A 24,420-nucleotide genomic window follows, 5' to 3' on the forward strand; every position below is an offset into this window, starting at 1 on the left:
TAGCATTTTTGAAAATTCCAAACATTTAACCAGCAATTGGCAGATAAAAGGACATTAAGACATGAGTAAAGAGCAACACTAATCTGATCTGTCACAGCAGCTGGAGAAGCAGAACAGAACTATACACCGCTGTAGTGACCAGGACTGAAAAGCAGGAGCCTTATGAGGGGATCCACACTCTTTAGAAGAAGAATGGGCTGAGTTCATAGCACAGCAACAGAACGAATTGAGTCTGCATGTGACAGCTGTCACTTCACTTTTATTTAACTTTATTTAGCATCCTCATGTATTTCTTTGTAAGAGGGATGGAATTCCCCTCTAGTTCTGACATCTCGACAGACTGCGAATTGCTTGTGATTAAAAAGTTTCCTCTTCATCCCTAAACTAGGCACAGCTACAATACTCCTCCTCTTGGCTGAGCTTTGCCTTACTTATCACTTCATTTGTTTATAACCCTTAAAGCAATAAAACATTCAACTACACAAACGAGCAAAATCCTTGTAGCTGATAACAGACTGTACGTAAGCACAATGTTGAAATACAGAAACTAGAAGCGAAGGGACAGCACGCTCACTTGTTTATTCCGTGTAACAGCCTTACCGTGTGGAGCTGGACAGGGACTGAGCCTTGCACCCCCCGCGCAACTCCGCTCGGAGCTACCCTGACCGCGCAGCCCGCGAACGCGCAACCTCACATACGCCGTGCCCGTTACCGCGGGTCGCCCGCGTAGCCCCGCAGAGCGCAGCCGCGCGGGCAGCGCCGCCGCTCCCAACCCACCCCCCGCCCGGGAGAGGGTGAGCGGCAGCCGCCCGGAGCGCGGCGGCGGACGAGGCAGCCCTAGAGGCGAGAGGAAGCGAGCCCCAGGAACGGCGGCCGAGCGCTGCCGGCCCCGCTCTGCGCCGCGCCCCATAGCGCTTGGCGGCACCACACTCCCCGCGGCACCACACTCCCCGCGGCACCGGCACCCCCACCCCCTTTCGCCGCGCTCACCGTGCCACCGCCTCCCGGCCCGCCGCCGCCATTTTGTGCACTGTTTATCCCCGTGCTCTCGCGAGAGCCCCTCGCCAGCGGTGCGCAGGCGCGGGCGGGCGGTAACACGCCGCGCTGAGGAAGGCGGTGCCGGGTGCCTGGGGAGGGGGTGTGCGGAAAACGGGGTACCCGGAAGTGGGTGAGTGGAGTCTAACCCCTGCAAGGGAGGCTTGAGATGTGCGTGTGACCGGCGGGCACGGGCCGGCAGCACCCGACGAGCGTGAGGGAGAGGTGGAAGTAGAAATGTGCTGCAGCTTCACGTTTCTCAAGCTTTGTTTAAGCCCTTGCTAAAAACAGGTGTATTTGTTTAAATCCCAATTGCAAACAAGCATAAGGCATTATTAGCAACACTTCATACATACTTTTATACTTCACAATTCAAGCAAACAGCTTCCAGGGCCAGCTGAGGCCGGGGTCAGCCTCAGCTGACTGGAGGTGAGTGGCAGACCAAACGTTTGAATGGGTCCCTGCCCCGATACTTCTCCTTCCTTCACCCCAAAAAATCTGTGAATATGGGGCTGCAGCAACACAACAGCATCAAGGTGTCAAGGAAGGCAGCTCCTTCGTTACAAAAATCACAGCCTGCATTTCCCTCTGGACAACAATTTCAAGCATTTCAATGATGCCTCACTAACAAAGTAACAGCACCTGCCACCACAGGAGATGCTACACTTGTCGCAGAGAGAGAGTGGCATCCACCTTTCATACCAGAACCTCTCACTCCAGAGCCATAAGTAACACTAGAATTACTTATTTACAAACAGATTTGTACTCAGTCTCTGACTGTCTGGAAGTGACTACTAAATCATTCTTTACAAAACCTACTCATAAAAGCTTTATAGGCATTGTTGCTATTAGAACTTCAGGCTCTAACATCACCAATGCAGAGCTACTGTGGAGGAGCAAGAGACACCCACTTCATAATCACAATTGCAGTATTCAGCAACACCATGCAACTGCTGTACATCCTCCAGCAGGGATTCTGGGGAGAAAGCTCGTATAGTGTACTGACCTCACTTTGTCACCATCAGGGAATATAGCACCGAAACATTCAAGTCACAAATACTAGCACAAATAAGGGCAAGATGGTCCTTGAGTCATCCTGCTGTGTGTAGGATTTCACTATAACATTATAGAAGCAGTACTAGGGAGCCCATGGTAGTATAAAATACAAATGATTGAGAACATTCTTCCTCAAGTCATGTCTCTCTTTTAGGTAACAATTACGTGTACACAGAAAGGACAGCCTTCCTGACTCCCACATGTAGAGCCTGCAACACATATGAGCAGTGTGTGACTTCTAGTAAGTACGTATGCATAAACACAGTTTATTTATATAAACAAAAGCATACAAACCATACAGCATCAAAACTTCAGTAAGGTTTTTTATTATTATTATCATTATTATTATTATCATTATTATTACTATCATCTTAGGAAACTAATCAGTATTTTTTAAACTAAAATATTACTTCATTATCTTTAGCGAATATGTTTTTATATTTTTATATTCTTTATTCAATACTCCAGCTGTATTTCAGATTGCTGAAGCAGTATTTAAAGTATTATCAAGATCACTGACACTTTGAATAAGCAAGCATACAAGCTTACCTTCAAATTCCTTTACAGCTCTGTAAAACCTTTTCAATCATTTAAACAATCTCCAGGATAACAGTTTCTTGCCATGCACCTTTAGAAGTTCCTTAAATAACATCATTCAAAAGCAACAACATTTGCACTTAAAACATACAAACATCTACCATTAGAAGACAGAAAAGTTTGCAAAACTACATATTAAGGAAACTTAATACAGTTGACAGGGATTGTCTTTTTGAACAGTGTCATGTTTTGGGGGGCCCATTTCTAACACATTTGGAGAATTCTCAAATTGTGTCAACTTTGCAAGCTGACATCATGTAGAGGCAAGAGACAACTGCCCAACAACCTTGAAGAGAAAGTGAACAGACGTTAACCTCAACAAGATTAGCTCTCTATCACAGTAGAAAGCAGCAGAAGAGCGGTTTAATGCAACAATGCAGAGAGGATCCAGCCTTCTGATGTCTAGGTTACATGCAGCAAGGTATGGGTAAGTTACAGTAAGCCCACCAGCATTCACTAAACATTTTTGCAGCACTCTGATCAGAATAGATAGTACTCGTTCCACAGGACATCTGAATACTCCTATTTCACTTCGTGTGTTAAAGCTTCCTTGCGTGTAATTCTGAAAATATACAATGAAAACCATGCCCAGATCCATTCAGGCAGGCGCTCACCCAACGTGAACTGTGGAGAGACACAGGGAGACAAAAGAAGAGAAAAAGGAAGGAAGGGAGAGATTAAGATATATTCAATTAAAGTAAACAAACCATTTCTCAATTTACAACTAAAGCAAGGCAAAACCTGCTTCAGCATTAACAAACTAAGCCTTAAATTCAACCCTCTGGAAGTACATCTTTAGCCATTTTGGAAGTAGCGCCCACAGCTAGGTTCTGCAAATAAATCCTGAAGTGGTTTGTTCAAGTTTGCGACAGCAATACTGTCTACTTCCTTTAATTGCCACAGTTGTTCCTGTCTCTTTTATTCTTCTTGGACTAATCCCCACTTCTTTAACTCCTTCTGCTCGACCTAATGCTACAGAAAGCCCCTAGGTAGGACACATGAGATGTGACCAATGTTCTTAAAATTACTTTGCAGCCCAGAGTCTGCCCCCCAAAATGAAAACCTAACAAACGGAGGACCTGCTTTTAGACAGCTTAGAATAAAAATGTCGGCTTTTCTTTCTGCTATTATTCAATCCTCTCTACCCACTCTTCCCCAAAGTAGAAATATACTCAATAAAGTAAGATTGAAAAAAGCTGCTACTCTTAGCAGAGACAACAGTGAAATGCTTGCCCAGTCAGCAATACCCCAAGTCAAATGAGACACTCTTTACTTCTGAATAAAACATCTCCCATTTTTGCTGTGCATTAAGTTGGAATTGGATTCACTTATCCTAAAAATAAGCATGCCCAAGCATAACTTTCTAAAGCAGAATTAGTGAGAAAATATGGCACAATGCCTTTCAAGTCCTGCAATAAATACTGCACTTTTTCAGAATATGAGCATAGTTTTCATTCAGTCTCCTAAGAAAGTAAACAGCTTAACTTCTACTGATAAACATTAAATAGTTTGATAGATTGTATTACCTTTATTGCATGCTTCCAGTAACCAGTAGTCCTTGTGGATAACCCAAGAGTAGAAATAGCATGACTTGCATATTCTTCAGCAGAAGGAAAAAAGAAAGATCTCTTTGCTGCCATGCCACTGAGTGTTGTCATTTTAGTAGAAATGACAAATGGAGTTAAACTCTGAACAAAAATTCCTTTTGAGGCACACTCATGATGTAGTGCTCTACTGAAATAGTCCAGGTAGGTCTAGAAAGACAAAAGCAGAAAGAGGCACTGGAATAACCAGTATAAAAATACACACTTCTAAAGTATTATCAACATTTCTATTTGTTGTTATTTGTTTGCTAAAAACCTGCAACAGTACAGCAACTTGCAGGACAAAATGACTGCTTACCTCTCTGATGTGCGTTTGGCAAACAATGTTACAATTCTGCTTAAAAACAAACACAGAAACATTTATTTCATCTGAAACAAACACCTTGTTTAGTTTGGGCGGCATTGCAAAGACACTCCAAAGCTGACTATACATACTACTGTCAAAAGGACTAAATGAAGTCCCATTTTTCAAGACATTTACAAGTGAATTTTGTATTCAACTTCCCCAGAAGCTAGGTTAATTACTTCCTGGGATTCCTTTGATGCAAAATTAAACATTCGTTTATTTGTGTGCATCTGTATTATATCATTTAGCTCATTTTACTTTCACAATACAACAACAACAAAAAAACAACCCAAAACCAAAACCAAAACCAAAACACAGGTCTGGTAGCTGGGATTGCTGGAATCAGATGGAAGAATGAGCACAGCTCAGTCTTACCGAGGCAGCAACACTGATGCTGTGCTGAAGCTATTGCTGTGCCGTAAAGCCAGTTACCCCTGAGAAAGAGCATTTTAGGCTTTGCTTGTGAGTGAATGGGCTTCTGATCCCAAACAGGCATGCAAAACTGTAAGGAGAGCATCTTCTACAAATGCTCTTACACCTGCTTTAGGAAAACAAAACAATCCAACCACTTCAAACACCATATGCTATTAATGCAGAGATGCTTAGGATGCTAGAGCAGCTTGTTCATGCTGCCATGCCCACATAATAATGTTCGGAGGTCAGGCTTTAAACTAGATTGCTGATATAGGATTTGGATTAATAAGGCCAGCTAAAGGAAGAAATTCGGATACTTTTGGTTTTGTTCCGTTCTTTTTCATCCAGGCCTTTTAATTGTTTTAGTTCAGAGTGCAGTTCTACATACACTTAGCATAACCCAGGGGGCAGATACTTTGCAACAGAAATAGGAATCTGAAAAGTTTCCTTGCTGAAGAAAATCTGCACGTTTTATATGTTGGGGTAATAAGAGCTGGTTTTGCTCCAGGCAAAGGGAAGTACTTACAAGAGCTATCCCAGAAGCAAGGCTGCACAGGGGTTAGGCTACAGGAGAGGGCAGCCACTGACAGCTGGGAGCAATAACCACTTGTCTTTAGACACTGCTTCTAGGCAAGATCCCATCTACAATCTCAGCTGCTTTTGTGGATTCAGCAGGTCATCCCACGTAAATCCACATCCCCACATGCATTCATACTTCCAGCATCACCCAGCTGTCCCATCCTATGCATTATTGACTGGATCTCCTCAGGAATAATAATTACAGGGAGGGAAGTTCTTTACACTTTTCCCCAAATACGGTAGACAATGGTATAAGAAGCCTTCTGCCCCTTGGTGTTAGGTGAAGCAGTGGCTTGATTTGGCCACAGCCCTTGTCACAGTGGCGGCTTGAGCAGGAGTATAGCCCCTCTTACTACCAAATACTAGTCTATAAGTAGCTTGAGGTACGTCTGCACCGTTCAGCTGGAGAGATGAAATTCCTGACCTTTTCAACAGGTCACAGAGCTGCCACTTTGCTTTGCACATCACTCCTCTGAGTGAAGTAACATTTCTTCTAGAAATACTGTTATGCCATAATTTGCACATAATCCAGGAAGCATTGACTTTGGTTCAGAGCACCAGTGAGGATAAAAAGTTTACTGCATCATAGATGTAACATTCACCTCTGGTATTTGAACAAATCTCTAGAAAACCTGATTGTGAAATCAAATTCAAGTATTGCTGAATGTGAAAAACACCAAACAAATGCAAACAAGCTATAGTCTACTTTTCAGTGCATACCATTAAACATTACACCCCAGCTTACTTTAGAAGCACCATAGATCGTCAACATTGGTGTTGGCTGACAACAGGATCCAGAAGAAACATTCACAATTGCACCCTTCTTCTTCTCTAGCATGCCTGGCAGCACAATATGTGTCATCATGTTAGCAGAAGCAATATTTACGTTGATCATGTCCCACAGTATATCCTCAGACAGATTGGTAAAATAGTCCGGGTAGGAATAAAACATTCCTACATTATTAACCAAAATCCCAATTTCTCTGTCTTTCAGAGCCTCCTTAATGGCTGGGTAAGGCTCACGACCCTTGCTGAAGTCAGCTACTATGAAATCTGTTTCCACTTTATAGGTTTCAGATATGCTTTTAGATACAGCCTCCAGCTTCTCTTTGTTTCGGCTGATTAAGATAATGTTCACACCACGCTTCGCTAGTTCTTCAGCATATGCCTTCCCAACACCATCTGTGCTACCTGTAACAGGAAATAAAAAACCCAAAGTGAAAATCAGAGCAGCCGCAGCCTATTTTGACAGTTCTTCCAATTACAGAAGAACCTGAGCACATAAGAAAACCCCATAACAAAAGGAGTATCTTGTCTGCATCTCCGTTTATGCTTGTAGATGTTCAGGGTGTATCTTCAAGTTTGGGGATAAACTGGTCTGTGATTCTTTTCCAGCAATCAGTCAACACACGGAGCTTTCCCATCTCCTGAGGAATTTAATTTAGTAAAGTGCTGAACAACTGTCACTGCTCACACAGAGTAACTCACAACCTGAGGTAATACAGGCCCCAGCTGGTGACAGAAAGTTCACCCAGCAGTACATCCTACCAAGTTTTACAGTACGACACAGTATGTTATACACACATAAGCAAATATTCTGCTTCAGTCACTTACCAGTGACCACGGCCCATTTTCCATAGCGCTTGACAAGATCAATCTCGCCACCCAGCTTTGGAATTACATGCAACCTAAGCATGCTGTAAGTGTCAACCGCAAGGGACATACACTTCCTGATTGTGTACCAAGCTCCAACTACAGCCAGGGCCTCTATGTAAAAATTGCAGGAACGACTGATCTCTCTGTACAAGAGGTGGAAATGATCCACTGCAGCCATGGTGACCATAAGCCTGGAAAAAAAAAAAATAGACACAGAAAATTACAACTGCCTCTTGGGATGCATAAACTTTTCAGACTGTATGGATAACCTTGGAGATCAGCATGTTATAGTCTGAGGTCTGAGCACCATTTTGATGCAGAAAAGCCACAAGTCAGCCTGCTAAAATTTGGATATCACCTACCATCATCCTCAGTGGTTTACCTGCTCTTTAGCCTTTGTTCAAGCATTTAGGTGTTAATCAGTTATACTGCAATGGCTCTGATCAATCATACTGCCAATAAAACATAGATTATAGAATCAACTAGGTTGGAAAAGACCTTTAAGATCATCAAGTCCAACCTTTACCCCAGGACTGCCAAGTCCACCACTAAACCATGTCACTGAGGGCCTCGTCTACACAGTTTTTTAACACTTCCAGGGGCGGTGATTCCACTACTTTTCTGTGAAGCCTGTTCTAATGCCTGATCACCCTCCCAGTGAAGAAATTCCCAGACAGCGGCAGCTCAACACATAAAGCTAATTTTGGAAGATTAAGAACAACTTACAAAAGAGGCAGGGATAAACCAGAAGGAGAGCTGAGCATATGAGAAACAACGGGCTCTTTCAAGCACAGAAAACTACATGAGAAACAACGCCAGCTCAGAGACAGAAGCATCCACCACGGCACTCGGGACTGAAAATCCTTGAATCGCGGCACACTGCCGTGCGTTAATGTCACATCGCACATCGGCCTTCAGCAGAAAAAGCCTCACATGGTTTTTACTAGTAAATATTTTCTAAAACAAGCACAGAACAGCACCCGATCTACAGCCGCAGCCGGCAGCTTACCGACACTTGCTTTAGGGCCGTGACCAAGTGCACCCCGAGACGCAGGCCTCACCCCTCCCGGGAAGGACAGCGGGCTCGAGGCGCGCTCTCCCCGACCAGCCCCAGCGACAGGCGGGCCTTGGCCCGGCGCCTCAGCACCGCGCTCAGCCCCGGCCAGGGCCGGGCTGCCCCGGAGGGAAACCACGCCCCAGCCACGGCCCACGGGGAGGAACCCGCCGCCCTCCAGCGGTTGTTACCGGCGCAGAGCGTCTAACCCGCGGGGCCGGGCCGAGCCTTCCCTTCCGGCGGTGTCCCGCTTCCGCCGCCACCCGCACAGCTGCGCAGGGCCGCCGGGAGCGGCCGCGGGGCCTTGTGGGCCTGCGCGCGGCGTCGCTATGGCGACAGCGGCTGTTAGGGCGACTGAGGTGGGGGGCGCGGCTGCCCGCGCCTCAGGCACTATAGCCGGGAGCGGGGTCTGGGCCGCGGTCGCTCCGTCCCTCACGTCACTGTTTACATCTCCTCCTGTCTGGGAGATACCGGGGCGAGCGGAGCTCCGCGTCCAAACGCCCGGCCCAGGCTTGCCCGGGTCTCGGGTCAGGTAAAGGGAGCTGGAGGTTTAATGGGCAATACAGCAGTGCGCTTTAGGGCAGGACTCTTGTCTAGGGAGGGCTACCGCAGCGAAAAGTGCTGAGGGAAAATGCTCCCGCACCTGCAGTCCCTGTGAGGAAATGAAAACGCCTGAGGAGCCTGCCTGGGTCGTGGTGGGGCAGGAGGCAGGCACCTCGCAAGAGCAGGCTGAGCGCCATCACTGCATCCTCAACTTTACAGCCTTGAAACGGAAGAGTTGACTTACTCTACTTTGGGAGGCTTCTCAGCCGTGGTCCTCCCTGCTCTGAGCAAGATCCATAGCGGGCAAGATTTAAGACAAACTCTTCTGCATTTTGGTATCTTCACAGTGACTACGCCCAGGTTATCGGTTCCATGCAGGCTTCATAATTTACTCATAATGGTCTTCTTACCTGTAACAGGTTCTCCTGCTAAAACCTTTAGATGTCTTGTCTGGAAAAGCTGGATAGTAAATCAAATACTGACTTGGCTGATCTAAATACCTACCTTAAAATGCAATCACAATTTGGAGACTCAGACAAAGGCCATGGAGGGGAGATGACTTTGCAAGAATTATCAGGGGAATCTCTGAACGACACCAGCAATGAAGCTACCCACACAGAAAAAGAAGGCAATTCTGTCAATGCAGGTGAGCCTGTCCAGCTGGCTTGCTAGGACTAGTTTAGGGAAGATTAGTGAACATAAAGCCTAGACATCAAGTCTGTCATTACTCACCTGGATGCAATATGAGTTTATTCTTTCTCTTAGTAAAGCCACTGAAAATCTTGCCATAACTGAGGCTTATTAAATTGCTATCTTCTTGTGCCTCCCCCCCCCCCTTTTCTTTTTTTTTTTTTGTTCTGTTGCTTTACTTTTCTCTTGCTGGAGGGATACCTTTTCCTGTGTTGCAATTACACAACCAGTCTGACTTCTAAATGTTTTAATTACAATCATATTTAAGTGAGCTGGCACAATCATCCTGTTTGCACTGTCTCTTTTTAAGTGTATGGGCTACAAGTGCAACTAGAAGGTGCAGAGCAAGACTCTGAAGAATATTGAAAATGCAATTAATCAAAGGCAATCTAAAGACAGGTCGAATGGGTATAGCACTGGAGACAACCTCCACAGAGTGCAAAAGGGTAAATTTGTAGAAGAGCTAGACTAACAGTGCTTGAGATGACTCAGACATGCCATTACTGTGGTGTCTTTGCATGCAAAGTTAGCAGTCTTGTTAAACTCAAATTATTGCTAATTAAATGTAGTATATAGTAGATGTCTAAGACCATAAAACACGGGTGCCAGTACTTTATTGTCACTGTACGTTATAATAATCATAAGACTAGTGACTTCCAGATCTAATAAAATATAAAATGCAGATTTCAACAGTTTATTTTGCTACTATTTATTTTACTACTTTGCTTTCTGAGAAGTTGAGCTTCCTTTCATTAAAAATGTCAGCAAAAACCTTAGTTACAACACTTCTTTTCTTGCAATTCATATTCAGTTATTCTTCAATATTTCTTTAAGGTAATTAGCAACATGACATTTTGTCCCCACTCATGCTGTTAAACTGCAACTTGTTTTCTTGCTCACAAAGATGTTGAAATTCAAGAGAAAGCCATCAACTGGATGTCCAGTGCAGATCAACAGAATGAACAAGAATCAGATGGTGATCACAAAGCTGTCACCAGCTTATGCTGTCAAAGGACAGAAGAAAAGAGGGGCTGTCTGAGGTAATACATTTGTTGTGGAAGTTTTTTATTTAAATCTTGGCATCACTGGAGTCAATGGGAGTTTTGCTGTTCTACATGTTAATCTTAATTCAGGAGAAAAATTTTGAAGATGAGAATAATTGATAAATCAGGAGTTAGTGCTATTTCTAATAAAAGAGCATCTGTACAGCTCTCTTTTTTTTTTTTTTTTTTTTTTTTTTTAATGGCCACAGTACCAAGACTACATTCTAACTAGATGATATAGTTGGTTCAATAGTTCTGGAGAAAACTTTACAAACTCTTTTGGGAGTAATTTTTCAGTAGACTTGACCATTTCTCAGCATTGAATCAGATAATGCATTGTATTAATTCATCACAATGTAGATACTACAGTTGTCAAGATAATTTTTAGTAGAGGAAATCCAGAAGTACCTCAAATGGTTGACAATAAGACACATCTCCTTTGTATGCTTTGGCTCTAATTTTGGTCCACTCTAAACTAGGATGCTCTGCAATGGCTGTTTATTAATACTTGTGAAATGGGATTATTCTCCTGTTACCTCTGATGAAGCACATTGCAAGCAACTATTAAAATTAAACCCCACATTTGGTACTATTTAATTACATTGTTGAAAGTCTGGTCATGTGGGCTAGTTATGGAGTGATATATAAGGAGTAGTGAAGATTTACCCTCTGTTCCTGTACCTGCTTACATGCTTGTGAAACTTACACAAGTTTATATTGATGCTAACTTTAGGACAGCTGTTCTATTAGATAGAGTTACAGTCTTTTAAAGCCAAGGGAAAGACTCAGTGAATTACCAGAAGGTAAAGTGGACTGTACTTACAGAGAAAACTTCATTAACCTGGGCTGATAGCCTAGCACACTTCAAAATTAAGTTCTTATGAAGAATGACAGCAGAGAGCAGTAACTGCACATGAGATGATAGAGTTTTGAAGAAACACCTTTTGTGATCCTATGAATTGCATGAGAATGCTAATAATTTGATTAAATGCTACTTCAAATAGCACAATGAAAAACAGTGGGATATACTGCACGTAGCTAGCATGCAATAATCTACCTAGGCTGACAATACAAGAAAACATTATATATCCAAAGATTGTGCTTGAACTTTATAAATCTTTCATTCCTTCAGAGATTTATGTCACGCACATTTGGCTCACAGGGCTGTTACAGGCTGACATTCATATTTTATATTGCCCCAGGAACTCAATTGACTAGTTGACTGTGTTAGAGGTTTGTTCTTAAGCAATATTGAGATTTTTAATTTAGTAAGTAAATATATCTAAAAGCAAAATCATTACGAAAGGTTTAAATCCACTGCATTTACTCAAGGTTCTTTTGTTATTTTGAAAATATCTTCATGCCAAGAAGATCTTACTGTGACAGACCTTAGGCCTACAAATACTTACGACCGCAAATGCAAAGTGCAATTTGTTAATAAAGAATTTAAGAGTAGAAAATAATTTTGGATTATTTAAGATTGTACTTTTGCAATATTTCTTTAAGTGAGGGATATCTACTGGAAGTTTTATTCAGGAATTATGTTTTACAGAACCTAATCTTTCTAAGCAAGAAGATACAGATATTTTCTACTTTGGAATGTTTTTGCTGGTTGTTTTCCCTATGGATCCCAAGTTGCTTGTCTGTAATGTTACTAAATTTTATGTAGCCCTGGACAGCTTGCCTCCCAAAAACAGTGTCCTCTTTGCAAAGTCCCTGCTACGGGACCACCAGCTCTATGAAACTGTTTATCCAGTGCTGTCTAGCACAGGGTACCCAGATAATGGTGTAACTCATCCCTTCTGCCACTCTTCACTGCGATCCGTTTCTGTTTTAACAATTTTAAGGCCATCCACGTACTTACTCACCCTTTGGGGTTTTGCTGTCCTGCTGACTGCCATATGTGCAGCTTTGGCCTTGTCTAGCTGCTGTTGGCTGCTAGCCCAAGTGCTTTGCCCTTGCAGCCTCTGCTGTTTCACACTGTAGCTTTCTGCCCAATCTCTCTTGCCAAGTCCTCTGCCCCTGTACTGTTCAGCTGAAGCCCACAACATCCCTGAGCAGCCTTTTCTTGCTTCTCACTTACATGAATCCTAAAAAGAGTGGAGCTGAACACTAAGCAATTACAGTTGAACAGGTATGATTATTTTTCTTACTAGTGGCACTCCTAGCCATCACAGTTGTATATTAAAACTGCCTTGAGCGCTATTTCAGAGTCAGCATTTCATTATAATGTTAGGTTGATAACTATTGATTTTTCTAGTCTCATAAAAATGTTGCATATTGGCTATGCCAGCAAGGGTCCTGCACTGAAGCAGGAAGGAATAGAGGAAAGAATTGGAGAGGAAGGAACCAGAACACAACACAGAATCATGCTGACCTTGTCCAAGAAGATGGACTCTTTAATTCCTTAGCCATTCACTACATACTCTCTGTTTTTTAGCGGAAGAGCCTGGTAACTCACTTCAAACAGTTTCAAATGGAAAACACTCTAAAGAAAACTGCTGCTTTTTTATTTGGAGAATAGTCTTGAAAGCTGAAGCTATTTCTCATGCACAAAAGAACTATTAATGTATTGCGTTGATATCTGTTAAAAACTCAGAGATTTCAGAATATGCACTGAAATACTTTTTTTTTTGTTTGGTTTGTTTTGCTTCTGCTTCCATTATTTTAGAATGACGAAAAAGGTTCTGCAAGACATCTGTAAACAGCAGAAATTATACGTGACCCCATACTTAAATGACACTCTTTACTTGCATTATAAAGGTAAGATGTGGACATGACCGATTACACTTAAGTAGCATTTTAGCAGAGAATCTATTTTATGGCCTGTTCAAGTAAGGTATCTAACAGTTCTTTTAAATTAGAAACATAGTTTAATTTTATATAATAATGAAATTGTGAAACAAAGTCAGGATGAAGGTAGAAAAGTGAACTCATTATAGATCTAATAGTCTAATTCACTTTGTGGAGTCATTCAAAGGATCAATAGGAGTCAAGGAGCACTCTTTTTTTTTTTCCCAAAAAACCCAGTACCCTCTGAGAAATATGTTAAAATACTGGTCTGGTTGCATTCAGAGGAAAATATGTATATTTCTTCTTAAATGTGTTTGTACAAAGAAGCTTTTTTCCAGCTTTGGGGACTTTATTACTGCCAAATAAAAAAGGTCAGGAAGAAAACAACAGTAAAGACTTGCTGCACATTCTCAGATACAAGTGAAAGAAAAAGAAGTTGCTACGATGAGCATGGATCATCCTCTTGTCATCTTGGAGCAGGTTTTTGCATGATATGGTTAGCTGGCTCAGGTTAGCATGAGAATTGTTTTAAATAAATAAGACATTATAAAATAAATCTACCTTCGACATTTGGCCTTGTTTTTGCTGTTTTCTCAGGATGTGTTTTTTGAGCACCTAAGGGGCTGCATGAGACGTAGACCAGAATAGGTACATATATGATTTTGCCCTTTGTGGGCCAGGTACTGTACGAATTAATTCAGTGGAAATACTGGCAGCAACTTGAGTACAAGCGTTCTCACAGGCTGTTTCAGCAGCAGTCGTTTAATGAAATTTACTCTTCCAAAGACTTGGTTTCAGCCAATGCCATTTCATTTTGAAACATCTTTTCCTGTAGGATTTGACCGCCTGGAGAATCTTGAGGAGTATACGGGGTTGAAGTGTTTGTGGCTGGAATGCAATGGCATAACAAAAATCGAGAACTTGGAGGCTCAGACAGAGTTGCGTTGCCTCTACCTGCAACTCAATTTAATTAAGAAAATTGAAAACCTTGAACCTTTACAAAAGCTGGATTCCCTCAATATCAGTAACAACTACATCAAGACCATTGAGAATCTCTGTAAGAACTGTTGGAACAACATGTTTTAACCTATAACAAGTCCATATTTCTAAGCTTTGGCTAAGCTAAGCTATTAGTGGCACTAGTTTCAAGGCGGGGGGAGTATTTCTGTTAAAATTTTGCACAATACCAAAGTCCACAACGCTTCTACTGAAGAGTCAAACCTATGTATTTTGCAATTTAAATAGATCACAAAACAGAAAAGATATAATAATTACTTACACATGGATACTTAGGAAAATTAAGTAGTTTTTTCTCACTTCTTAATACTATCTCAGTACTTAGCTGTCGCAGACAGGCTGGCAATCCAGTTTTCATTATTTACTTTATAGTTACAGTGTGCTTTGGCAGCTGCCGACATGATTACCAAATATTTTATGTCTTTTATCCTGTTAAAGGATTTATTCCATCTTCAAAAGAAAATAAAAAATAATTCCTCTACGTTATCATTTGTGTACATTGGGAGTAATTTGAAACACAAGCTCTTGCTGTTGTGTAACTGACTAGTTTGAAATGCAAACTAAAATCAACCACCCCCCTAAAAGCAAATAACTGTTTTTCTTGAGTGAAGAAAGCAGCTTTGGAGGCGTAACCAAAAAGTGCATGTAGCAGAATAACGAATTTAGAAAAAAATCCTCCCAATTCAATATAAACAATGATTTTGATGGGGCTTTGAGCAAGCAACCTGGTCTAGTGAAAGGCATCCCTGCCCATGGCAGGGCGTTGGAACTGGATGAGATTTAAGGTCCCTTCCAATCCAAACCATTCTATGATTCTATGATTTTGACAAATGCAGTTTTCTACTTGCTCCAGAAAACCCTCTTTGAAGCAATGCTCTCATCTTTCTTTTCTCTGTTCTGTTCTCGTCTGACAGCTTGTCTGAAGGTCCTACAGACTCTGCAGATTGCTCACAACAAGTTACAAACAGTGGAAGACATACAGCACTTGCAAGAATGCCCAAATATTTGTGTTCTTGATCTTTCCCACAACAATCTAAGTGATCCAGCTATTATAACTGTTCTGGAGACCATGCCTAATTTGGTAAGCCAAATCTAGCTGAAAGTTTGTATCATGTATATAGGTGAATCCCATTAAAAGGTTTCATTAGGTAGGCCAGTGCACAATAGGTACTGGTCTAAAAGAAATGTTATTAAATATTATTTGGGGTTTTTTAGGTTACCTGTAATACCCAAGATGTTTTATTCACTGCTTGTTTTTGAAATGATAAGGGAAGTGCATATCTAGAGTGGGGTTTTTTGTGACTCAAGTTTAAAAATTATTTCACTTGTTTCTCTAGCATGTGCTGAATTTGCTGGGAAACCAGGTGATAAAGAATATTGCTAATTATAGAAAAACACTTACTGTTCAACTAAAACAACTAACATATCTGGATGACAGACCAGTTTTTCCAAAAGATAGGTAAGAAACAGAACCATTTTCTTTACATAGCAGTAAAGTTCAAATGCTAATGATCACTCCTGCAGTTTTTGCCAGTATTGTCAAGGAACGAAAGGAATAGTGACCAGTATAATTTATGAAGGGTGCAAGGGTATTGTATTACAGAGTTCTACATCTAACATACCTAGAAAACAAACAAACAAACATTTTTTCACAAGATAATTAATTCTTGAGTAGAATTGTTTTACACCAAGTCTGTAGATCAAAGGCAAATCCTGATTTCTGCAGAAATGAAACAGGTATTTGGAAAAGCAGAGCCAACATCAGCACTCCTGGGAGACCTCTGGTGGTGCAGTCACCAGCATTTGGATATCTGTTTCTTCTGTCGCAGTTCCACATACAAGATAAGATATACGGCTCATTATAAAGATGGGCTTTTATAGCTATATTATAGTTAGGCTTTTGTGTTTTCATTAGAGCCTGTGCAGAAGCCTGGGCTGTTGGAGGTCTGGAAGCTGAGAAAGCAGAAAGGGAAAAATGGGAAACCAGAGAGAGAAAAAAAATCCAAGATAGCATCGATACTTTAGCAGCAATCAGGCGAAAAGCAGAGGAAAAGAAAAGAAGAAAGTATATGGAAGAAAGAGAGGCAAATGCTACATCTGGAAATGGAGATGCAACAGACATCCTAGAAGGTTTGTGGTTACTATTTTGGAAGACGTTTGTGTCTGCTTCAATTTGAATGTTTAAAATAATTCAAATACAGGAACCGAATAGTTCCTAAAAGTTCAGAAGCAGGCTGATGTAATTTTTTGAATAGATTTGTGAATCTTCTTTTCCAATATTAAATACTTTATTAATCTTTATGCATCTTAGATTAACCACAACAATTATTAAGCAATCATCACCTTCTTCACTGCTGATGAAACAAAAAATCAACAAATCACTTCATGTCCCAGTGTTTCAAGCTCTTGTGCTCTTCACCAAAGCAACCATGTGCTAGTGAGTGCCATAATGGTTCCAGCAGGCATTCATGGGCAGTTACACCCCAAGAGCGATCTTTCCCCAAGATGCAGAACAGTGCTGGCTTCAACAGGCCTGTGGGCTCCAGTAAGACCTGGTGACAACTGCCGCATCAGTCCGCACCCAGACAGCTCTCCCGTCTTGCCTTTGCAAACAGTGAAAGCTTCAGCCTAGAGCCTACAGCAGCAGTAATAAATGCACAGGAAGGGGAAGGTCTTTAATCATTTGCTTCACTTAGTGCCCTTTTTTATGCTACGAATTCTCCTGTCACTTTATTCAAGGAGAAAAACATTTTATAACTAGTAATAGGTCAGTTTCAAACCTAACGTTTATAGAGAAGTACACGTTTCAGGATAAACAGGGCTGAAGCCAAACAAGAAGGCAGTACTGCAGCACAAAGGAGTGTTTATCTATCATCTGATACGTTTTTGGGTTTCACAGGCTCTGAAGTCAAACACAGTTGACCAACAAGTGAAATTTTTTCTGCAAGCAGGTAGGTTGCATAAAGGAGAGGATAACTTCAACATTTGTCACTGATCCATCTCATTGCTCAAGCATATATTTAAGTACATAGTCACTTGTAAGTCTTTTCAAAGTCAACTGTAGATACGAGGCAATTCTTTACTGTAGCGTTTTCTCTAGGAGGACTGCTGATCCATGAATAACTGCTCAAACCAAGTAGGAGCTTTTGATGCATATTTTAGGACAAACTGTTAAGACCATCTAGTAAAGTTTGGATATTTAGAATTAGTAAAGGTAGATTAACTCAGCAGTTTTAATGAATTTGTTTCTTTTCTGGGGGCACCTAAAAATTCAGATGACAAAGATGGAAGTCCTAATACACTGGAGACTTCAACTATATCAGAGAAGGAAGAAACTCAAGAGAAGACTTACAAGTTTAGAAATGAAAGTTTTGGTGCTCATGATGAAGTGATAACGCTTCTACCAAATGGGAGAGAGAACACAGATTTCACATCTGCTAGAATTCAAGAGGATGCACAGGAACCAAACTCTTACAAATGCCCAAACTTCAACAAGGAGACAGATGGTAATGTACATGGTAAAGAATCAAACCAAACTGAGGATGCAGAGACGATGAGACAAACTCTTAGTGTAGCACCGCCTCTGCTGTGATTCAAACCAAGTGATTCATAGATAGGAGCATCCCACTAGATTTCCACAGTGACTAAGTGAAAATTAAGTAATACTGGATAAAATATTCTTTAACTACAACAACAGAAATTTCCCAGGGCTCAATCTGCAACTTCTGCTATAGAAAGAAGGAATAAACATGTCACAGAAGCTGGACATCACTCTAGAGGTGGTTTTTTGCATTCACACATGGAAGCACCCTTTTTTACATATGTGGAACACATTATTGCAAAATGCCAATATTAATTTATACAATACAAGGGAGACCAGGAGTATGGTGAAAGGCAGTGCCGGATTCAGCTGTGAATTCTGCAGTGGTAGTCAGGTCGCCAGCAGTCTGGTTTTGCAGTGCTTGCTGTTGCAATACACTCTTTTATTCAATCAGTTCTCTGCAACTGACTATTGTTTATTCTTTAGATCTACCAAGAGAGAAGGCAGCTACTGAAAAGGCTATGCTTCCTGAACTGGATCAATATGCTGAAATTGAACAAACCAAATTGGAGACACTGGAGAAACTTTGTCTTGATGTATGTATTGGATTCAGATTTTGAGAAGTTCACATTTGGTTATTGCCTGCTCCCAAATTAATTCCTGTAACATCCTGGCTAATAAAACTATATGGCCAGGTTTCTAAGAAAGGTCTACTGGTAGGAAAAGTAGAAAGAAAGATAAAAACCCAAAACAAAACAATAAATGAAAGTTGTAGGTGTATTCATGCTCTCCCGTGTAGCATGTGTAAGAAATTTACCACCACTTCCAAAGTTTATTTTGGCCATAAATCACCTGCAGCAGACCTTCTATCTCTGATTTTTCTGGAGAAGTTTGTGAGGGTTCTCATTTAAAAAACAGAATTCACAACAAAAGGAATCTAGTGGATACATGCCTTCTCCTAGGCAAAACTCAAACAAAATATGAGGTTGAAAATGTGAACTATTGCAGAAAAAGCATAAGGAAGAAATAGCTACATTGTAAATGTTAGCTAGCAGTATTAGATATTATAAATTACTTCTCAAAATATAACTTTTATTTCCAATAAAAGCAAAATGTATATTATTCAGATATATAATAAGCAATTGACATTTATAATATTTTTTATTATCTAAGATTTGTATCTGATGACGTAAACATTTAAACATGTTCAACCATGTTTAACCACAAGAGGACATGGATGCCACTGAAAAATACAATCTCACTTCAAAGGAGAATTATTCAATATGTCCTAATTATGACACTCCTGCTAAATTGTGTCAGATTATGACATTAAGAGCAATAACAAACTTCCGAGCTTATGATTTCCCAGACCATTTAATATGCTCTTTGATCCTTTGTACTGCCACCGTAACTAAATTCTTGCTGGAATGTTTTAGAAGAGCCTCTTGTATCTTCCCCAGGAAAAAAAAAATCATCCTGTTATCAAAGGGCTCGACCCGCTGCTTCAATAGAGGGCTTACTGCTGTATCCTCCCATTTGACTGTTTTTAATAACAGGTTTAACAAGGACAGTGGAGAGAATTAGCAGCAATTTTTGTAAGCCGATCTTGCAGGGGCTGAAATAAAGGCTTTAGAGAAATAGCAATACTGTAGGTACCCAAAATATAAAGATCTCATAGATTCAGTGTTTGTTTTTTTCTTGGTGCTATATGGCACCATAGCAAGCTCCTTTGCACAAACTTTAACATGGTATAAAAGGAACACTTCAACATACATGCATGGGGTTTCTTCTGACACATAAAAAGTATGACTATTGTAATTTTACAGAAAAAGAAACAAAGTCAAATCACATGCAAATACACATTTTGTGTTCTATGCTACTTTGTTCTCCAACTGTTGTTTAGTAATAGAGCTTCTCGCAACAATCTCCAATACTTACACTATTGCGGATTTTCCAAAGAGGCTTAGCGCTGACATGGCAGGGAATGGCTGTGGAGATGCCACTCGTGAGAAGCTCTGGTGCAGCTCCGTTGTCTTTACTCATCTCCTGGAGTCAGTAGATGGTCTCAGTAGTAATGTAAGGGAGAAGAGTGGAGGAGGATTTGTAATGTGGTGGTTGTGACATCCCTCGGTCAAGCAGGAACAAGCTCATGTTGCTGCACATGCCTCAGTTCTCAGCAAGTTTGCAGTTCTATATCCCTAATTATGAGGCATTCACAGTAAAATATTGTGTTATTGGATGTATTTAGGTTAACAGACTTTAGACTGCAGATCATTTTCCATAAACATGATTTGCAGCTGAGGTGAAGTCTATTGAATAGCTATGAAACCACTAAGAGACATAAACCACGCTTGCTTTTAAAATCCTGTTAATCCCTTGATGTTTATCCTTTTCTCCTTCATGATCACACAGCACAGTAGAAAACAGCATTCAGGCTGACATTAAGGTTATTGCCTTCCCATCTGCTATTTCTGGAGGCAGATGAGTTTTCCTTTTCCCACAAGTGTTTAACAGAGGAAACTGTCACACTGGAGAAGATGACAGTGTGGTATTGCTGACTGTGGCTTCTTACCCAGAAAAGCATGGCTTTAAAGAAGATTCCACATGAGAGAGAGATTTTATTGGTTACAGTGCTTTTTCCACTGATCAATAATCTCATGATTGTTTTCAGGAATTGCCTGATTTAGAAGATGCTGATGTAAATGAATTTCCCCTAGAAGAGGAAAGCTTTGTTCAAAAGGTAAGATTTGTATTCATTCCAGTGCTGGAGCTTCCCTAAACACATTTACAAATTGTCTTGCAAAATGAGGATAAATCTAAGTTGTGAAATGGCTTTGGGAGATGCAATCAGTCATGCATTTATAAACTAAAAGGGATGTTTCAGCAGATCTTTTCTATCCACTTGTAAATAGTTTTTTAATTTGAGGTTTTATATTATTGTATTACAAAAACAGGAGAGTGAAAACCTAAGATCAAGTAATGCAGCTGTTTAATTTCTTAGCTTAATTCTAAGATTAATTTCTTAGCAGTATGTAGTGTTTTTACAAAGATGACTCTTAAAATATACATTACAATACTAATATGCTACAAAGGACTGAATGGATAGAACAAAATGCCTCCAACTGAATAAAATCACACTTTTCAACCGAAAACACAGAGAAATTGAAACTCCTCAGCTCCACTGCAGGCTAGACAGATACAAGGCCCACATTTAGCATTGTGCTGGGCTCAAAATAATCTCCTAGGCAAAAGCCTATAAGCAGAAACAGAAGAGAAAAAGGAAAAAAGAGCAACAAAGATGAACTGCACGGCATGATTCTTGTGCTGATGTTGACTCATGCTTGCCTTGTTGGAGAGAGAGGCCAATACAGTGCATGTTCTTACAAGTCCCTCCAAGCTAATGAGAACTTTTCCTTCAGTCAGTGTAAGGCAAATCAATCATTTTTATATAAAGTGGATTTACCTGATGTGTTTGTCCTGGAGCCATACTGTGCTAAAACTGAGTTTAGACTGTAGTCTAAAATGTTGCTGCAGCTCATGATAGCTGTCAGCAAGATGACGATCCCATATTGCCAAGAGCGCTTTGCTCAGCCTTTGAGGGAGGCAATGGCTGAAACTATTGCATGGTGTCACAGGCTGCTTAAGTTGATTAAGCAAATGTGACAAGGATGGAAATGCAGGTGACTTCAGAACAAGAGCACTGCGCTTGGTGGGAGCTCAAATTTATGCACAGAGGAAGCAGCAGCTCTTGATAACCATAAGTATGATGTGGGAGATGGGGAGGGACATTAACCTGCTTCAGCAAGTTCAGAGGACGCCATGAACATGCTCAGAGGGCTGGAGCACCTCTGTTCTGGAGCCAGGTTGAGAGAGCTGGGCTTGTCCAGCCTGGAGAAGAGAAGGCTCCAGGGAGACCCTAGAGCAGCTCCAGTGCCTAAAGGGGCTACAAGAAACCTGGAGAGGGGCTTTTGACAAGGGCATGCAGTGACAGGACAAGGGGGAAGGGTTTTAAACTAAAAGAGGATAAATTTAGATTAGACATTAGTAAGAAGTTCTTCACTGTGGTAAGACACTGGCACAGGTTGCCCAGAGAAGCTGTGGCTGCCCCATCCCTGGCAGTGTTCAAGGCCACCTTGGTTGTGGCTTGGAGCAACCTACTCTAGTGGAAGGTGTCCCATAGCAAGGGGTTGGAACTATATGAGCTTTAAGATCCCCTCCATCCCAAACCATTCTGTGATTCCATAAGGCATGGAATTTATTTACTCTTTTGGTCACAGACTAATAACAGCATTACAAAATATCTTGGCAACAAAGCCTCCAATTAAGAGAAGATAAGGGAACATGGAGGATATGCTAGCACTGGCACACCCTGAAGGGTGTTTGGTTCTTAAGTGAAGTCGGATGAAGATATTAGTCAGGTCCCTCTGTCTGGAGGTAAAGTAACAGAACTGAGCCCCCACATTGCTGAATTGCTGAAATAGGTATTCTTTTTGTGAATGGTTAGTAGTTCATCACTAGTGCCCGAGGAATAGTTAACCCAAGATTCATCCACAGAGAGCAGAGCTATGGGTGAAGCACATTTTCCATACATTCTGGGAGAATGGCACATCAAAGCTGACAGCTGTTATGTGGATCTAAGAGATATTTTCCCACCTTTTAGCTTTTACATCTAGAATAATATATTTTTAATTAGATTTTCTACCTTTACAGCAGGAATATCACCCAAAGATAGAAATCATTTCTGAAATGACAAATGACAGCGATTCAGCATTAGAGGAAGACAATAAAAGCATGTTTGAGAATTCAGAAGTTCCAACAGCAATCTTTTCAAGTGCGTGTAAGATACATAAAGAGCATGGAAAGGAGCAGTTAAGACCCCTTGTTGAAAGCTTCTTTACACAGCCTGCTAATTCCAAAAGATACCAGGAGATCAAAGATCAACAAACAACCCCTTCGACACCCTTGATACAAGAGATTAACACTGAGCCCGAGGATAACCTACTCTTGTCACCAGTCTACAAGCAACCAGATGACCCAAGCCCAGCAGAAGAGGATGGTAAGCTTACAGGGACATAATTAATCATAGAGAAAAAGGTGGCTGGCACATACGTATTAAAAGTCAAAATTTGTTCAGCTTTCTTGTTGAGAAAATTTTCAATCCATGGTTAGTTAACAATCACCTCTTCCTGTTATTTATGTGGGAATCCCAATAAATTAGGAACTAAAATGTTATTTTTTCTTTTTCTAGACAGGATTTCTTGCTGAGTTTTATTTAAATTCGTTTTAAAACTTGGGCTCTACATTTCTTTTTCCCATATTACAGACCACTGATGGGTTTCATTTGCCTTTTGCCTTCGTGCTTTCAACAGGGAACGGCAGTGATGGAGAAGCACAGTACCCAGCTGAGAGTGAAGGATGTCCTCACGAGGCATGGGACAACAAGGACGGTCAGACTGGTTTAGATTAATCACTTTGCAAAAAACCTCCAAGTATTCAAGCCAGCTGGCAGCATTCGCTCCTTTGGAAGTGAGTACACTACTGTGTTACAGTTAAATTCATTTCTCTGATGTCATTTTTTCCCTTGCATATCCTTCTAGGAATTACTTGGTTGAATGTTTATGTCTTAAGGTTTCATTTCATATGTACTTTCAGTGCATAATGTAACATGTTTCTCTCATTTGAACTAAATAAAGATTTTACTTGTAACCACATATATTTTAACTTGTATAATCTCCTATTTCATACCAGATGAACCTTGATGACAAATAGAGATTGCTTCTTAACCTGGTCTTTTATGGATCTAACATTCATAGACATCATTGTTTATGCAAAACCAGATGCAGAACTAGTGTCCATGCATGAACATCTGGTTTTACCTAAAAGGGTGATCTGTGACAGAGCATATGCTTATATCTGCCATTTTCATTGTGAGATGTGTGTCAGGATCTGAATTTCAAATATAACAGAAAAATAACCAGGCTGGTAGTCATGGCAGAAACGCAGCTTTGGAATAAAAAGCCGATCAAAGGAATTCTTCCATTTGCTTCTCTCTTATACGACAGTCATAGTCTTGTGCCAAAGTGAAATGGAAGATAATAGCAGTGATGCCTCAGCCAGGTTCTCTCTTCTGAGCTAGAGAATTAAATTTGAGGAAGCAGATACTGCTTGAGAGCAGTGCTTCCTCTGCAGCACCACAAAAAACGAAAGAGTTGGGGAAGTGGACAATTCTGCTGAGGCATTAACGGCTCCTTTTCATCACACAGGAGGTTGAAAAGGTCAATTGTACACTGTTGGCCTCATCTTCAAGTGGTAATGTTTTTGTGATTTAACAGCAACATGAGGAATAGGTTAGGCTTTAAATGACCTCACTTCATTAAGCCACACCCAAGTTTAGGTGGATGTATTTTCTCATATTTCTATAAATGTCTAATGATGTGTAATAAACAGAATTA

The 24,420-nt window shown here is 40.9% G+C and overlaps 3 protein-coding genes across 15 annotated transcripts in view; 1 reads left to right on the forward strand and 2 right to left on the reverse strand.

Annotated features, from left to right (window-relative positions):
* MBTPS1 (membrane bound transcription factor peptidase, site 1) overlaps positions 1 to 1,060 on the reverse strand; it is a 32,669-nt gene extending 31,609 nt beyond the window's left edge. For 4 of the 5 annotated variants that reach the window (XR_003995080.1, XM_030512304.1, XM_030512300.1 and 1 more), the window contains exon 1: positions 991 to 1,060. The gene's annotated coding sequence lies outside the window, so the exon portion shown is untranslated. The remainder of the gene's footprint in view (positions 1 to 990) is intronic. The other variant, XM_030512301.1, reaches the window with a different exon arrangement.
* Positions 1,061 to 2,519: 1,459 nt separating this feature from the next.
* HSDL1 (hydroxysteroid dehydrogenase like 1) lies at positions 2,520 to 8,654 on the reverse strand. Of its 4 annotated transcripts, none has more exons than XM_030512311.1 (5): positions 8,533 to 8,654; positions 7,246 to 7,478; positions 6,377 to 6,822; positions 4,215 to 4,442; positions 2,520 to 3,312 (listed from the first exon to the last, which is right to left on the reverse strand). In XM_030512311.1, exons 2-5 carry the CDS (start codon positions 7,472 to 7,474, stop codon positions 3,211 to 3,213), a joined length of 1,005 nt encoding a protein of 334 aa, XP_030368171.1. In that variant the 5' UTR covers positions 7,475 to 7,478; positions 8,533 to 8,654; the 3' UTR covers positions 2,520 to 3,210. The 4 variants fall into 4 exon arrangements, with proteins under 4 accessions (XP_030368171.1, XP_030368174.1, XP_030368175.1 ...); XM_030512314.1 differs by having other exon boundaries at positions 8,551 to 8,635; XM_030512315.1 differs by having other exon boundaries at positions 7,357 to 7,478; positions 8,533 to 8,634.
* Positions 8,655 to 8,657: 3 nt separating this feature from the next.
* Positions 8,658 to 23,679, forward strand: DNAAF1 (dynein axonemal assembly factor 1). Of its 6 annotated transcripts, none has more exons than XM_030512306.1 (13): positions 8,658 to 9,219; positions 9,304 to 9,530; positions 10,479 to 10,614; positions 13,289 to 13,380; positions 14,246 to 14,467; positions 15,342 to 15,508; positions 15,765 to 15,886; positions 16,343 to 16,557; positions 17,703 to 17,945; positions 18,455 to 18,564; positions 20,640 to 20,708; positions 22,679 to 23,024; positions 23,338 to 23,679. In XM_030512306.1, exons 2-13 carry the CDS (start codon positions 9,326 to 9,328, stop codon positions 23,433 to 23,435), a joined length of 2,025 nt encoding a protein of 674 aa, XP_030368166.1. In that variant the 5' UTR covers positions 8,658 to 9,219; positions 9,304 to 9,325; the 3' UTR covers positions 23,436 to 23,679. The 6 variants fall into 6 exon arrangements, with proteins under 6 accessions (XP_030368166.1, XP_030368167.1, XP_030368168.1 ...); XM_030512307.1 differs by having other exon boundaries at positions 8,658 to 8,873; XM_030512308.1 differs by having other exon boundaries at positions 8,658 to 9,530; positions 22,682 to 23,024.
* Positions 23,680 to 24,420: the final 741 nt, after the last annotated feature.

Source organism: Strigops habroptila, chromosome Z (genome assembly GCF_004027225.2).
Source record: "Strigops habroptila isolate Jane chromosome Z, bStrHab1.2.pri, whole genome shotgun sequence".
Lineage (NCBI taxonomy): Eukaryota > Metazoa > Chordata > Aves > Psittaciformes > Psittacidae > Strigops > Strigops habroptila.

Coding starts and splice junctions, on each gene's coding strand:
- HSDL1 (XM_030512311.1), bottom strand. CDS start 7,474: ATGGTCACCATGGCTGCAGTGGATCATTTCCACCTCTTGTACAGAGAG. Junction 4,443..6,376: donor CGATCTATGGTGCTTCTAAA/GTAAGCTGGGGT, acceptor TTGTCTTTCTAG/ACCTACCTGGACTATTTCAG. Junction 3,313..4,214: donor ACTGGAAGCATGCAATAAAG/GTAATACAATCT, acceptor GTCTCTCCACAG/TTCACGTTGGGTGAGCGCCT.
- DNAAF1 (XM_030512306.1), top strand. CDS start 9,326: ATGTCTTGTCTGGAAAAGCTGGATAGTAAATCAAATACTGACTTGGCT. Junction 17,946..18,454: donor GACAGATGGTAATGTACATG/GTAAAGAATCAA, acceptor TTTATTCTTTAG/ATCTACCAAGAGAGAAGGCA. Junction 23,025..23,337: donor AAGCCCAGCAGAAGAGGATG/GTAAGCTTACAG, acceptor TGCTTTCAACAG/GGAACGGCAGTGATGGAGAA.